This window comes from Lichenostomus cassidix, chromosome 2 (genome assembly GCF_008360975.1).
Source record: "Lichenostomus cassidix isolate B80296 chromosome 2, HeHo_3.0, whole genome shotgun sequence".
In the NCBI taxonomy this organism is placed as follows: domain Eukaryota; kingdom Metazoa; phylum Chordata; class Aves; order Passeriformes; family Meliphagidae; genus Lichenostomus; species Lichenostomus cassidix.
Window position 1 is genome coordinate 16592298 of NC_139482.1, and position 15414 is coordinate 16607711.

At 40.2% G+C, this 15414-nt stretch overlaps 1 protein-coding gene across 2 annotated transcripts in view; it reads right to left on the reverse strand.

Moving 5' to 3' along the window:
• GPR158 (G protein-coupled receptor 158) overlaps positions 1–15414 on the reverse strand; it is a 179572-nt gene that overhangs the window by 33149 nt on the left and 131009 nt on the right. For both annotated transcript variants that reach the window (XM_085050487.1, XM_085050486.1), the window contains exon 6: positions 15122–15231. In XM_085050487.1, the coding sequence (XP_084906613.1) occupies positions 15122–15231 (110 nt within the window). The remainder of the gene's footprint in view (positions 1–15121; positions 15232–15414) is intronic.

A 15414-nucleotide genomic window follows, 5' to 3' on the forward strand; every position in this document is an offset into this window, starting at 1 on the left:
AATTCTGGCCAGAAAAAAGTGAAATATATAAGAATAAGAAGAATGAACTTCTTCAGTTTATAATACTACAGTAACAAGACAAATAACTAAAAAATCCAGCAACCTAAAGGCCCCAGTTGTAAAAAAACTGACACCTGATAAAATGCATCCCTATGGATTCCTGTGCTTCAATCAGCCTCAGCTTGGCTCATGCAAGCAGCACAGTACACAGGAGTACAAAAGAACCCTGTGTTTTGGCATATAAAATAAAACATACAGTTACAAGAAATGCAAAGAATAGTAGCCCAGAATCATTGTCTAGTGCCAGCAATATCTGAATAAAATTAATTCTTTGATAAGCTTTCATGATCTATTGCCAGGTAGATGTTCAATCAACCATATTTACTCTCAATATGTGTAAGCATGTGCAGCAATCAGAAAAAAAATGCTAATTAGGTTAATCATGAGTGCTTATGAGGAAGCTATAGTTTCTCGGAAACTAGTTTGTGAATGTTTGTCTGAATTTGAATTTAGTGAAAATAATTAAAGTTGCATGTCTTGACAATTACTTGCTGGGCAAGGACAACCCCATGCAGCAGCACATTCTGGGGGCTGACTGGCTGGAAGGCAGCTTTGCAGAAGATGGTGATTCTGGTGGCCATCAAACTGAGCAGGAGCCAGCAGTGTACCCTTGTGTCAAAGAAAGCCAACAGCCTTCTGGACCATATCAGGCAGAGCAAGTTCAGCAAGCTGAGGGTGGTGATCCTGTGCTTTACTCAGCAGTGGTGAGACCAGAGCTGGAGTGCTGTGTCCTGTTCCAGGCTCCCCAGTACAAGAGAGACATGGACATCGTGGAGATAAGCCCTGTGAAGGGCCACAAAGGTGACTGCAGGACTGGATCACCCTGTAAGGGGAGAGGCTGAGAGGGCTGGGACTGTTCAGCCTAGAGAAGGGAAGGCTCAGGGAGAAAATTATCAACATATATAGATAGCTGATGGCAGGGAGTAAAGATGCTTGAGCCAGACTCTTCTGAGTGGTGCCCTGTGTCAATAGGCGAGGCAATGGGAAAAAAACTGAAATCCTGGAAAATCCATTTCAATGTAAGAAAAGCCTTGGAGAAATTCAGAACCTGATTGTGCATGGCTCGGAGCATTCTGATCTGGTGGAGCCTGCTATGAGCAGGGCAGTTGGACTCTATGATCTGCAGAAGTCCTTCCCAACCTCAGCTTTTCTGTGACTCTGTAATCTTTGTGCAGTTGCTGTACGTATGTATAGATGGAAGAAACTATATTTTCTTAGCATGCTTTCTGTAACAAGCTTTTTAATCAGACCTTAAATCTTAGCTGTAATATGCTTTAAAGCTGTATTAGCATTAAAAGCATAGTTAGCAGTAGAAGCTCTTTTGTATAACTTGTTCTATGAGCTTCTTGTGAGCTTTGACTGAATATTCTACAAAGCATCACAAATTATGCTCTCAGGAGCCCACTAAAGTACACATTTTCACTTTTATTTTTCAAATTTATTACTAGACAGTACTGTCACCCATTCTAATGAAGAGGGCAATGCAATTACTCATACTCCTCTGCATGGTTATATACATCACTGCAACATACAACTTCAATAAATAAATGAAACATTCTGTTTATTTGTCATTCTGCAATAAAATACTCAAGTTATAAAAATCAATGGCAAGAAATACTAACTCTCATCTTCTGTGTTTCCCCTCACACACAGAGGAAGAAATAGCGTCATCTGACAAGCTGAATTCCACAAACTGTTGTTTTCTGTTTCTACCATAAAACAACAAAAGAAATTATAATTTAAATTGCAGTCAAAGGTTTAGTTGCCAAGAAAAACAAGAATAATGTTTCTATTTAATGACACACAGGAGAGCTAACCTAAATGCCACCATTTTCAGGACAAAAGAGGAACAGTTGATTGAGATAGATAAAACACTCTGGTATTCTCACTGAAATCAAACGTAAAAGACGTAAAAAATACAGACACAGGCAATCTACCCACACAGAGCAATGAGACCCTATTGCCAACAACATGGACTGAACAGAATGGGAGTAAAATGCAATAAGCTTGAAGCTCCATAAAATCTGCAAAGATAAACTAAGGACAAAGGGTCCCATCTTCGCTTTGTGGTCACATACACATTAGAAGTGTTGATAGCCATGATGTTTTTTAGAGAGCAGTTGTTCAAAAAGAAATATTGCAAATTAGAGAGACATCAAATGGAGCTAAGAAGTGAAATGGCAATGACCTTGCTTCACAACCAAATAAACCAAAGAAGTGAACAGGAGGAAAAAGGGGGAATTAATAAGACTCCTTCTTAATTAATAGTCAGACATTGACTCAAATTCAGACTTGGTGACATCCATGCAACAAGAGCTAATCACACAAGAAACAGATCTGGACTCTTGGACAGAACAAACAGCTTAAATGTGGTGTTTCATATAGCACGAAGATGAAAATAAAACAAGTAAGCCCAGTCTAGCTGAGCAGGGAGACAAAAAGGAACAGAACACATACTTTGTTTTCACTGAAAATAGTCTTGATACATAATTTGGTTTCTGCATTCTATCTGATAAGTCTTACAAATGACATTGATGACTCTGACTTTTCATGCTAATGATGCATGATGGCAGAACTGAGGCTGTCCAGGGCAGGGCGTGCTGCCAGCTCTTCATACATCGATTTGGAGCTTGCTAGGGCTGCATCCAGGCTGCCAGCCTAGGAAACAGCTACGCTTCAATGCTCATTGCATTCTGAGAACACAGCTACAAAACCTGTCTCACTGTTTTTGATTTCCAATATCTTTCAGGGTACTCAATTTTGCTGTTCTTGTGTTTATTCAGAAAGTCTGAAGACAGTCTTGTGTTTATTCCAGAAATTGAGGAAATTGAGAAATTCCACCCAGGAAACCCTTTTGGGATTTGGGGTAAATAGTTTGGGTTTGCAGGATGCTCTTTGTCAGTGGCTTTACCACAGTCACTATACTTCTAGTAAAAAGTTGCACAAAACAACAACAAAGTTCACTGACTTGATTTATAAATTCTACCTTTTTTCTTACAAAAAAAGCCTCACAGCTGATGTCTCAAGGGCTTTGGGTTGGGTTTTTTTGTTTGTTTTTTTCAGAAGGCCTGTGCACTCTGGCTGGACTGCAGATGTCACAGACACAGGACTTTCCAGCCTCTCAGTGACTGTTCAAGAAGGTGTTGGTCAGCTGAGGGGAGCTGCATCTTTAGGAAGGTGTGGCAGAGAGCCACTGTAGCTGGTTGCTGTGCCCCTCCTGTCACACAACTCTGGATTGTGCCCACTGGGTAAAGCAGACTTTGGCTCTGCATGATTTCTGAGCACTACAGAAGGAAAACAAACAAAACACAGACAATTCTAAGTTCTCTGTGGTCAATCTACCTTTCTCAGCTCAAGCTGGAGGTTAGGTGTTTCATGTTGCCTGGAGATAAACCCAGGCAAGCTGTGCATGTGCAACAGGAGCACTGAGGTGTGGGCAGCAGACACAGACAGTGTCAGCCAGCTGCAGACCTGCTGCACTGACATTTGAGAGTGCAGGACTTCCTTCATAGAAGGGGTATTTCCAACAGACACCTCAAAGAGGGTGGGAACAAGAGAGTTTGTAACATACCTATGACAAGGAACTGGTCTTGTCATTTGTGGTGGAGAAACTGAGGGACAGAACTGGTTGACATCTGATCAAAAAAAAGTAAGAAGGGAACTACTGGGATCCCAGCATTAGCCCTTTAAAAAGTCACTAGAATTTGTCTAACAATTTAATTGCCTAAACAGAATTTGGTATCAGAAGACCTGCGGGACAAAAAGGCATGTGAAAAAATCTACAATAAACACTGCACTGCACCTGGTGCTAGACAAAACATCTATGCTCTTCAAACACCAGTCACAGTGTTTGAAGAAAAAAATGCTTTACCTAGAGCTGTGCCTACGTTTGAAGGAAGGCTGAAGAATGACACAAGCCTGCCTGCTCTTACACCCTGCACAGGAGTAAAACAGCAATGCTGCTGGCTCCACAGGAGTGAGTGATGAATGAACACTGCTGCAGCATTCTACTGCTTTTAGGTATCCACATGATGTTGTATCTTGTGGAAAAAAAATCAAGTGGTAGCATTTGTTTGGTAGTCCTGCCCCATGCTTCCATGCATGGCACATACTCATATTCTCCTTTGGGAGAGACAGTTTATCTTGGGCATACCTAAATTTCCAACTAGAAACACAAAGGCCATTTGTTAGCACAAAAACCATTCAGGAAGAACTCTAGAATAGTTATAGTAGTTGTCCAAGACTAAGAATCTTGATGAGACCTAAGAGTTCTGAGCAAAGATAAACAAATACCAGAACACCACATGAGAGAAAGAGAAAGCACAGAAACAAAGTTCAAAGATGAGTATAAATAGACAGTGGGCATCGTAAATAAACATTGTATTTACCACCCAAATTGAAAAGAATATGAAAACACACAAAATGGTCAACAAGGATTTTATGCCTTGCTCACATCTGTGGTCCTGATGGTGCAGCTGTGCAGCAGATGTGAGTGCAAATCTCAATAAAGAACGCAAAAAACAATAGGAGTTTGTTCATTGGGCTTCCAGACCTGAGGAAACATCTTAGGAAGCAAACAAACTGAGCACCAGCCAATATTTCTGAGGAAACGCACTGACAGAATTTCCTTACAAGAGACTGAGCCACAGACAAAACTGAACATTACATAGCATATGTTCTTGCAAACCCCTACATTTCCCTACACTCAAATGGTAAAACAGTCAATATCTCTTTTCCTGGGTACAATAGTATCACCAACCAACACAAATAGGCTTTTGCTCCTTAAAGGCCAAGGGTAGCTGACACTCACCAGAAGCCATCAATTGCTACTTTAAAACAAGTTTGACAATCACGCTGTACAAGGATCCCAGAGAAACACACAAGCCATTTTCTCAACTAGCAAAGTATGATTTGCAAATAGAATAGAATCTTAGAACTGAGATTTGGTCATTGCAGCCACATTCTCCAAAGCACTTGAAAAAGTGCAGAGGAGCAAAGTCCAGAGCTGGATTATGTTAATCCGATTTAAAAGAAAAAAAAGCCTGTCCAGTCTAAGATAGAAGGCAGACTTACTGCTGAGGCAAGATCCTGCATAAAGCAATTAAGGCTTTTACTAAAGGGTGGCTGGGACAGTGTAATTCCAGCTCTTTTATCAGTTTCAAGCCTCTCAGCACTATTTGGAGTTTTGTTCAAAGCCAACAAGAGAGTGATTTCTGAGGTGGTAGAGAAACATCACAGGAATATATTATGGTCATTTACAGACTGAAGGAAACCACAGGAGAGCTAGAAAATACATGGTTTACGAAAGATAATTTAAAATATTAAGTTTAACACATAACTTCACAAAACAGTAGCATAAAAGAAGTTCTAAAAGCTTGTCACATGCAAAAACTAAAAAAGCAAGTCAAGGGAAAGAATAGAAGCTCTGCAAAGATGTGCTCACAAATTTGATCGCAACATCTGGAACTAAACAGTTCATAGAATTTTACCCTTGTTTCAGTAAAACGGTGATACCAAACATGCTTATAGATATCAACTTTCTTGTTACCAGCCAGGGTGAAATTGCCACAGTATCTTCTGACATTTCTCCTTGTTTAGAGGCCATGAAACTCTGTGGTTTGAACTGAAATACGACTTCAGACATGTAATGCCTATTTGCATTATTCACAAGCAAATAGTAGAAAATAATATCACAGAAATGCTGAAAAATGTCTATGACAAAGATCCTGATCCACATAGAGCAACAAGGCAGAACCAGTGAATCCCCAGTTGCCAATGCCTAACATTTTTTAGAATAGAATGGTGAAAACAAGAATACCTGCACTGGTGAGGACTGATACCAGTCAGAGAGGCTCAGTGGTTGTACAAAAGGAGAAACAAAAAGCTCAGTAAGATTTGTGGTCACAAGAGTGGCTGCCACTTCCCAACAGCTCTGTGCAAGCCAGTGCTTGAGGCACAGGCTGCCAAGAGCAGGGAAGAGAATCAGAGACCCCTGAGCAATGCAACACCCCTAGCTAACTTAATGCACACATTGGAAATAGGCACTCAAAATTTTACACTGATTATTAACATCTAGTATTTTTCAATTTGCCAGAAACAGAGGCTCCAGCTTGAACCATGTACAGTAACTGTAAGTATGAACAGAGGCTCACAGTGTGCGCACAAAGGAGGTGGGACTCAAGAACAACCTAAACTTGTCCTGTACTGTAATACTCTACAATAGGGACACAGTTTTAATTTTTAATACAATTTTTTGTAGTGAATATTAATTGAAAATATTACAGATTAGTTCTAAAAGGAATAGCTTAATTCTTACAACTGAATTAATACTGAAACATTCTACAGGTCCTACTGTGTATGTATTCCCAAGCTTCAAACAGTCAAGTCAGCATTGTCTTGGCCTTTCCAGCTCAGATCATGGATCTCATATATTGCTTATAAAATTCTCAGGCCTCTTTCAGAAAAGCATCCATGAGGATAACTCATTGGTGCAATGCTGATCGAGCTTTACCCCTGCGCATGTTACAGCAGAGCAACACAGCTTTTTATGTCACCAGTGGTTGGTTACCACTGATCAAATACATTTTTCAAGAACATAATGGCATTTCTTGCCCTCATAGAAATCCAGAAAAGAGCAACTAATATGTGAGAATATTTGGTCCAGTGGCTGGTTTCCCCGGTACTTAAGACCTACATTAGAATAAGTGATCAGGAATAATGAATGTCAAAGCAGCTGGCATACTCCAACAAACAGCACAATTGTATGTTATTTCACTTTATAAATATGCTTAATATCTTAATAGATCTATACTAAAAAGAATGCTTAACTATCATTTTTATTGCATGTTTGTAAAATAAAGGCCAAATATTGGACTAACCACTAAATTATACAGCTTGGTCAGTTGTATAACACAGACCATTACATTTTTCTATTGAAATTCCTGTCAGTTGTCGTAGTACTTAACTATAAAATATTCCAAGAAAAGAATCAGTCTCGAACTGAAAGCAACACAAAAAATTTCTGATTTCTCCTCCAATCTATTTGGATTTTTCCATAGCTAAGCACCCTTCTGAGAAAAACTTATGCCAGATTGCTCATTTGAATTTCTCTGGCTTTGGCTTCCAGCTACCAGATCTTATTAAGCCTCAGTCCAATAGATTAAAGAGTCTTTTGTGACTACTTTTCCTCTCCCTGCTTGTTAATACACCACAGAAGAAGTCATCTCTCAATCTTCTTGCAGATCTAAAAACCAGATTAGCTTTCACAGTATCAAGCATTTTCCCAGCCGTCAAACACTTTCTGAACCACATCCATCTATTGCACACCTCCTTTAAAAATGCATCTCAAGAACAGGACATAATGCATTTATATGAGTTTTGAAGATGTTTTCTGCTGTTGTAAAATCAATTCCCTACTGATTAAGCTTCTATTCTCTAAAAGTTTTTGTCTTTAAACAGTCCCTAGTTATAGTTTGCCTTTTGGCTGCCTTCAAATGCATCTCTTTGACTAAGCCCAAGTTACCAAACAATAACAACAGGGACATGGACAAGGCAGAGATGTTTAATGCTTCCATTGCCTCTGCCTGCAACACTGATGATGGGCTAAGAGGGTCCCAGTGCCCTGAGCTGGAGAACCATGGCTGTGAGAATGAAAAACTCCCAGCTGAGCCTGACCTTCTACAGAATCTGCTGTTCCAGCTGCATCCCTCTAAGTCTGTGGGGCCTGGTGGGATCATCCAGGAACATCAAAGAGCTCGTTGATTCATCACAAGGCCTCTTGCAATGCTTTTTGAACAATCTTGGGAAGCTAGAGAGGTGAAACCTCATCACAGTTATAGCATCCCCATGAGGGGAAGAGGAGGGACAGACACCAGTCTCTTCTCTGTGGTGACCAGTGACAGAACCCAAGGGAATGGCCTGATTTTGTGTCAGAGGAGGTTTAGGCTGGATCTTAGGAAAATGTTCTTCCTACCGAGGGTGGTTGGGTACTGGAACAGCTCCCCAGGGCAGTGGTCACAGCACCAAGCCTGACAGAATTCAAGAAGTGTTTGGACAATGCTGCCAGGCTAATGGTGGATTCCTGGTGCTGTCCTGTGTGGGGCAAGAGTTGGACTTTGATGATCCTTGTGGATCCCTTCCAGCTCCAGATATTCTATGATTCTAGTAAAGAATACTCTTCATTACTCTACTTTCTGAAACAAAATTTACTATTTCACCATGATTTGTTTTCCACAAATTTTGTGAATAATATTTTTTGCTTGGTTGTTCATTGCAACTGAAAATGCTAAATAGTATCAGGCTTACTCCTCATCCTTCACAGTAGCCCGCCAGAAGCCTCCTCTCCAGTCATGATTCTTCACTGACAATCAGTGTATGTGATCTGCAAATCTCTGCTTCCACTGTGATCAGCCCATCTGTGAGTCACACACTGAACTCCCTCATCACACTCCTCCACAAACAGCTAGAACTCAAGTATTGCAGTGTCATGCCTGGTTTCTCTTTCACACCATAATCCCACCCAGCAGAGATAGCTTGTTCCACTGACCAATTCCATCCTTCCCACATAATGAGAAAAAAACAGTCTCTAGAGCTACTATTACTTGTATTGCAAATGCATGCACAAATGCACACCTACCTAGAAGGTATTGCATTGCAGCACAAGATTTTGCTACCTGAAGGAGGTCCTGAACTTGGATAAGACCTTGGAAAGGATAGGTTCCACTTCCACCTCTGAAGTCGTTCTGCTATCATGTTAACCTGATGTGCAAAACCACTCCTTTCTCACAAAATCTGCCAGGGTGCTCTGACATGCCATCGAAAGATATCTGAGAGGTCTTGTGATACCTGTGCATCATTACAAAGCTCCTTCCAACCCACTGCTGCTTTTTTTCTAATCACAATAGCAATATCATTGAATATTAAAACACCAGATACTTTCTTTATCTTGTCTTTGAACTTTCCTACCCAAACTCAGTCTGCCATGATAAAGCAGAATGTTTGCTACATTAAGGTGATTTTAAAAACAGCCCATGGAACTGTACAGCTGTATCTACAACATTTTTCTATAAATTAAATATTAATAGGAATACGGATGAGAATATTTTTCAGGATCCCAGTGCTCTAATAATCTTAAATACATTATATACTGCTGATTTTTTTTCTGTAAGATAATGTTTATTAGTCCCACTTCTACATGGTGCTCCAAGACTAAGCCTGCACGGTGTTTTTTAACAGCTGTGCTACATTTTACTAGTTTATACATAAAAAAGTAGACATTGAAGAAATATGAAGCTGGAGCATTATACTGTCTAGTTAAGGCTAGTTATTGCTTGAGAATGGCAGGGATACAAAAGAGCTAAATAGGATTTTAATAATGCAGATTATATTGAGAAAAAAGCCACGACACAACAGAATGTGACTCATTTAATCAAAAAGAGCTGCAAAAATGAGAATTTCAACTTGAATGTGTATCATGGAAAATTGCTATATGAAATTGCTAAATTTACTGTCTAAAGCCCTGTTTTGTTGCATACCATAAAAGAAATTAACAAAGTAGCAAAGGTTTGCAGAAGAAAAGAGACATGAATTATACTAATGAAATTAATTAATTAGGTTAAGGCATGGTAACAAGAAAACAGACATTTCCATGACTGGTCTAATTTCCCTGACCAGCGAAACTTCATTCCCTATGAACTCCTACTGGATATGCAGACACTTTTTCAGCAAGTCGAGCTACTTCCCTCCCTAACCTGCCTCCCCCAGCCTTTCACTCTGTCCCCAGCCCTTAAACCCCTCATTTCTCTGCCGTTTTCTCCAGCAGCCAGGCCCGAGGCACAGCACCTACTGGTGCTGTGGGTTTCAGCCTTTGCTCTATGGGAACACGCATAAGGTCTGTTTTCTGCCCCAAAACTGCTTTTCACAAAGCTTAGTAGGACTCAGTGCATACAACCTCTGGTGCTAAAATATGTCACTTCTAGGGAAGAGACAGAAAAATGGTTGGAATAGTTATAAAAGTCCCTATAGTGTAAAAATCTCTATAGCTTGACCAAACCACTCCTTCTCCTGTCTTGCAAACAGACTGAAATACCTAATCCTGTCAGTCAAGTTACAGCAGTAAAAACCCAAACAATTCAACAAGGCAGTATCAGACCAGCCCTCTGGACACTGCATTCTGCGACAGTAACATGTGCCTTCAAAACAGTTTTTCTTCCTTTTGTTTCATGCGAGATAACAACCACTACAGAAATCACTACAGACCACATCCAGTGACAAAATCCAACAGTGAATGCATCTGTCTGAAACTATTTCACTCTTACCCTTCACAAAAAAAACCCCCAACAATTCAATATGAATTAAATCCTCTCCTTTTTTTGAGCGTTCAACCAAGGCCCCATGACTGCCTGACATTTCAAAAAAACAGTCTGGTTCACCACTACAGCTAATGGTCATCTCACTTTGCTGAGTTACACAGTAACCACTTCTCCAAGACAAAACCTCTATGCAGTGCTTCATCTCTAGTGTCCCATTTCATGGAACCACTGGGTAGTGGTGTATTGGCACTAAGGAACTGTCACCTACTGGCACTATGACCTGTGAAATACTGGCCTAGGGATTATCCAGCTCTACAGGCTACAACTCCCAAGGTGCCTTCTGCCCCTTTCTGCACCACATTCCCACCAGACACTTTTACACAAGATCATCTGTATCCTCTTTCCCAGCCCCAGCTGACCTAGAGGAGGTCATATATGTCGTGTGTTATGGTTAGGAATGGTATTCCCCAGTCCAGTGGTCCCACTGTAACACCCCAGACCACACACACTGCTTACCCACTTCCCACCGCCTCCCCCCAGGGTAGGATGAAGAGAAGAATTCAAAGCACAAAAAGGTAAAGATCACAGGATGAGATAAGAACAATTTACCAGAAACAGCAATGAAATAAGAAAACCATCAGTAACAGCAACAATACCAATAACAGAGAGTACAAGTTAGGGGAATGATTCACACACAAGTGCTCCCCAGTTGCCACCCAACTGCATGCCCCGGCAAAACCTCCACCCTGGGTCCCCCCTGCACATGGTGTGAGAGGATTTCTAATAACCCCAGGGTCCTGGCCATCCCCCTCCTGGCTGATGCTGACTTTAACCTGTCCTGGCTGGAACAGGACGCCATGTCCTCACCACTGATGCTTCAAGAAACAAACTGACATCATCTTTGGGTTCTTTGCTAGCATAAGTCTCCTCTTTGGTAAGACACGGGAGCACAAACAAGAGAATCACAGAATCATTGAATTGTTTAGGGCAAAAAAGACCCTTAAAATCAAGTCCTGCCATAAACCTAACACTGCCAAATGAGCCACTAAACCATGTCCTGCACTGAAACATGTCTCGAAACACCTGCACGCTACCCACACTGCTTTTCTCCTCCTTTCTTTATCACCTCCAAAATCTGTAGGAAGGTCCACTACTTGCTCCAACTGTACCAGATGGCAAAGCACAGCAATGTAATCTTAGCACAGCATTTAGATGAAATGCAGAATTGCATCACAGTCTTAACATCTTGTTCTCCCACTAACACACCCATCCCACCATCACTCCTTAAAAAAACATGGATTATGTCATTGTCATGCTTCCCATACCTGAAACATCACCATCCCCAGACCTTCTCATTCTCCTCACTTCCCCACTCTCCTCAGTTTCTCTTATTAATATAAGAAATGGAGATTCCCACGAACTAGAGACCACATTCCTGGGTTTCATTTTCCTAAAATATCTGAAAGCTATCCTATGTATACACACACATATGCATACATTTGTCTGTATGTATGGAACTTTGTTTCATTCTTGTGCTTTAGTCCAGAATTAAGGATTCTGTATTAATACTGACACCAAGATGACATAAATTCACACAATATTAAAAATAATGAGATAACCTGTTCATAAAATACAGGGTTTGAAAAAGGACATAGAGAGTCTTCAGTCACAGAAATATACTGAAAGGTGCAACATCAGCAGCTCCTTTAAAACCCAAAAAGTTAAATGTGAAACATCATTATTTCTTGAGAGAATTATTTTGAAAAATTAATTGTTAAGGAAAGTATTGTATTTTATGTTCATAGCTCTTCAGCTAGATTTCTTAAATTAAGCTCATTTCCATGCCCCCATCCTTCCACCCCCATAAACATCAGCTCATTATTTTAAAAAAGCACAGAGAATAAGAAAGAGGCAATTAAGGATGAGGCACTGTAGAAATTGACTGTGACAGGTGTTCAAAGAATGAATCAGTACATGACTTCCCTGTTCTTTTACTCTTCCTTAAGCATCTGCTTTTGACTTCTTTTCTGATTTCCCCTTGATGCTTGACCCTAACAAAATCTTTTAGACCTCCTTAGGAAGCGAGGAGCCACAGGAAAATTAAAAAAGCTACTAAGAAAACAAGTGTTTCCAGTGACTCCTACCTGGCTTTGGTTAACCTTCATGCTCCAATGCTACTCAAAGCACCTCATTTGTTGAGAACTACAGCATTAGACTTTCTCATTATCATTAATAGCTACCTTTACACTATGTTGGTTTTCCCATTTAACTCAGAAAAATCACAAGTTCCTTGCTGGCAATTGTTTTTTCCCCCAGGCAGGAGACAGGCTAGCTGCAGGAGGGAACCAGTGCTTGTCATGAGTATTCGTGGTGTTTGCAGTAAGCCATTCCTCAACCCTGTAAGAACTGTGGATTGAATTAGGTCTGCCAAAATTTTATACCAAATTTCTATTAGCATCGCATTCTTCCTAGGAGCACAATTGCTGTGAATGTGTATAATAAAACGTAAATAAAACTTGACTCAGTCTTCTGCAAGGCACACTCTGGGACTGAGAGTGTGAAAGACCACAGTATCATGAATAGAGGAAAAGAATGGTCAGGATATCTGGGTGGAAAACAAAAGATAGATTCCTAGAGAAAGTAATTCTAGATTAACATACTTAATATGTTTTTTTCCCTCTTTGTGTTACACAAAGAAATACAAAATTATTCAAGTTGGAATTACCTCAGAAGGCCATCTAATGCTCACACCAGGCTAGTGAATCCAGACCAGGTTACTCAGGGCTTTATCCAGTTGGGTCTTGAAAACCTCCAAGTATGGAAATTCATAACCTCATGAGCAGCCAGCTCCAGTGCTTAACCACCCTGACACTGAAAATTCGTTCCTTGTATAACACTGACCCTGATATTAATTCAAATTGTATAAAGCTGAAATCTCCTATTTCAATTTGTCACTGTCTTTTGTTCTCCCGATACACATTGCTGTAAAGAACATGGCTCCACCTCCCTGTGGGTGTTGGATAGCTCATGCTAGGTTCCTCCAATGCCATATTTTGTCCATGCTGAACAAGCCCTGCTACCTCAGCCTATCCTTGCAAGACAAATGCTCCAAGCCCTGACCATTTTGATGGCCATTCACTGAACTCACCTAAGTTCGCTGATGTCTGGACACATCATTGCAGATATGGTCTGAGTAAAGGAGAATAATCACTTCCCTCAGCCTTCAGGCTGCTGTCCCATTGATCCAGTCCAGTCTGCTGCTATCCTTCATTGCTTTGTGATGATGATCAAGGATGAGGATGTAGTGCATTCTTGGTTTCTTACTCAATTTTGTCCTATTTGCCAACCCTGTCAGCACAGGGCTCAAGTAATACCAAACAGCTGAATGAGCAAAGCAGAAGTGCAAGACTTTATGCCAAATTTTTCAGCCTGTCCTCACTTCATACGAATGGAAGATCAACTGCCCTGTCAGGATAGCTTGCTTCCTGACATCATGTAAAATCATATAAACAACCTGTTAGGATTGCAGAGCTGCAGTGACAACATGAGCCACCCACAGTCTAAGGCTGATTATCTATCTGAGCTATAGATAACAAAGCATCCAAGCAAAGTCACTGGCTCCCTCTCTTCTATACTGCTCTAGTTGCTTTACTTTTTGCATCAGAAATTGTTCATCCCAGAAAATAGCACGAGGGTATGGGATTTTCTTGATCAATTTCACTGCAAAGTTGTGGCCAGACACAGCATTATACAATCAGAGTTTATTAGCCTAAGTGTACACTTGTAACCAGGGACACAAATAAAAGGGAGCTGCAATCAGGAGCTCTGTTTCAATGGGAAAATAGGGGTTTCCACCTAAAATGTGACAAGTCAATAATGCATCAAGAAACACAAGATATTTTTACTTCTCATTCAATTTATGAGCATAATATCAAACTTCCTGTAACATGCCAACACAGTAATGAAACTAAGATAAAAAGATGAGTGAGCATCCTTCATCCAATATGTCCAAGTATCAATATACTGCTTATCTCTTTGCTTGAATAAAAATACTTACAGAATGTAACAGTAATTTTTTTCATTAAAGTTTAAAGAGGGGAAAGTATTAGGATTCTATCCAGCATACACAGAAAAGGCTTCAATTTTTAAGAGGACTGTAGAAGCAGGAATTTAAGTTGGGTCTCTAAATCTTAAATCTGAGTCACATGTGAATGTATACCAACCCCATGGAACCCAGAATTTGCCTCATATTTTTGCTGGCAGGTACTAATACCTGTGAGTGTGTAGCTGTCTGCTATGACTACAGGAATAAAACAGCCCTTGATTTAAGAACCATAAAAAAACATAGTAAGTACACACACAATGGTCTATTATTGTTTTACTCACCATTTCCGTGTCTAAACACTTCAAAAGCATCTCTCTATGAACACGTTACAGAAAAATTTTTGAACACTCTGAACACTTCTTTATTTTTTATATTCAAGGAAAATACATTCACCTCCTGTGAAAAGGGGTTTGTGCACAATTTTACAGTTGATGTATACATATTTTTTATCAAATTCTGTCAGCATTCATAGCTCTCAACTCAGATTAATAGCATATAATTTGAGCAAGAAAATTGAGGAGAAATATACAGTGGGTTTAAAATCTGAAACAGCACTTGTTTATGATAATATTTGCAGCTCTTCCATCTAAGTACCCACACAGATTGCACATACTCCCACAGAGATGGAAATTAATATGTGAAATACCTGTGCAGCTTGAGTGTCACAGTTCCATAAACAGTAGCAAAGCCCAGAAGACGAACCCATCTTAGGAGAACACAGCGAAATATACTTGGCTCAAAATACAAAATGACAACCTATAGAACAGAAAGACAGAGAGAGCTTCAGTACTGCTTTCATGAGAAAGTAGTTCTTCATTCAAATGCAGAATAGTTGCAAAACAGGACAGCAGACACATTTCAGCTCGTACTGCTGTATATTTAGATTTTCTAGTAAAGCATCGGGATGATCAGATCAACCAGCTGGCACAGTTCTAGGCA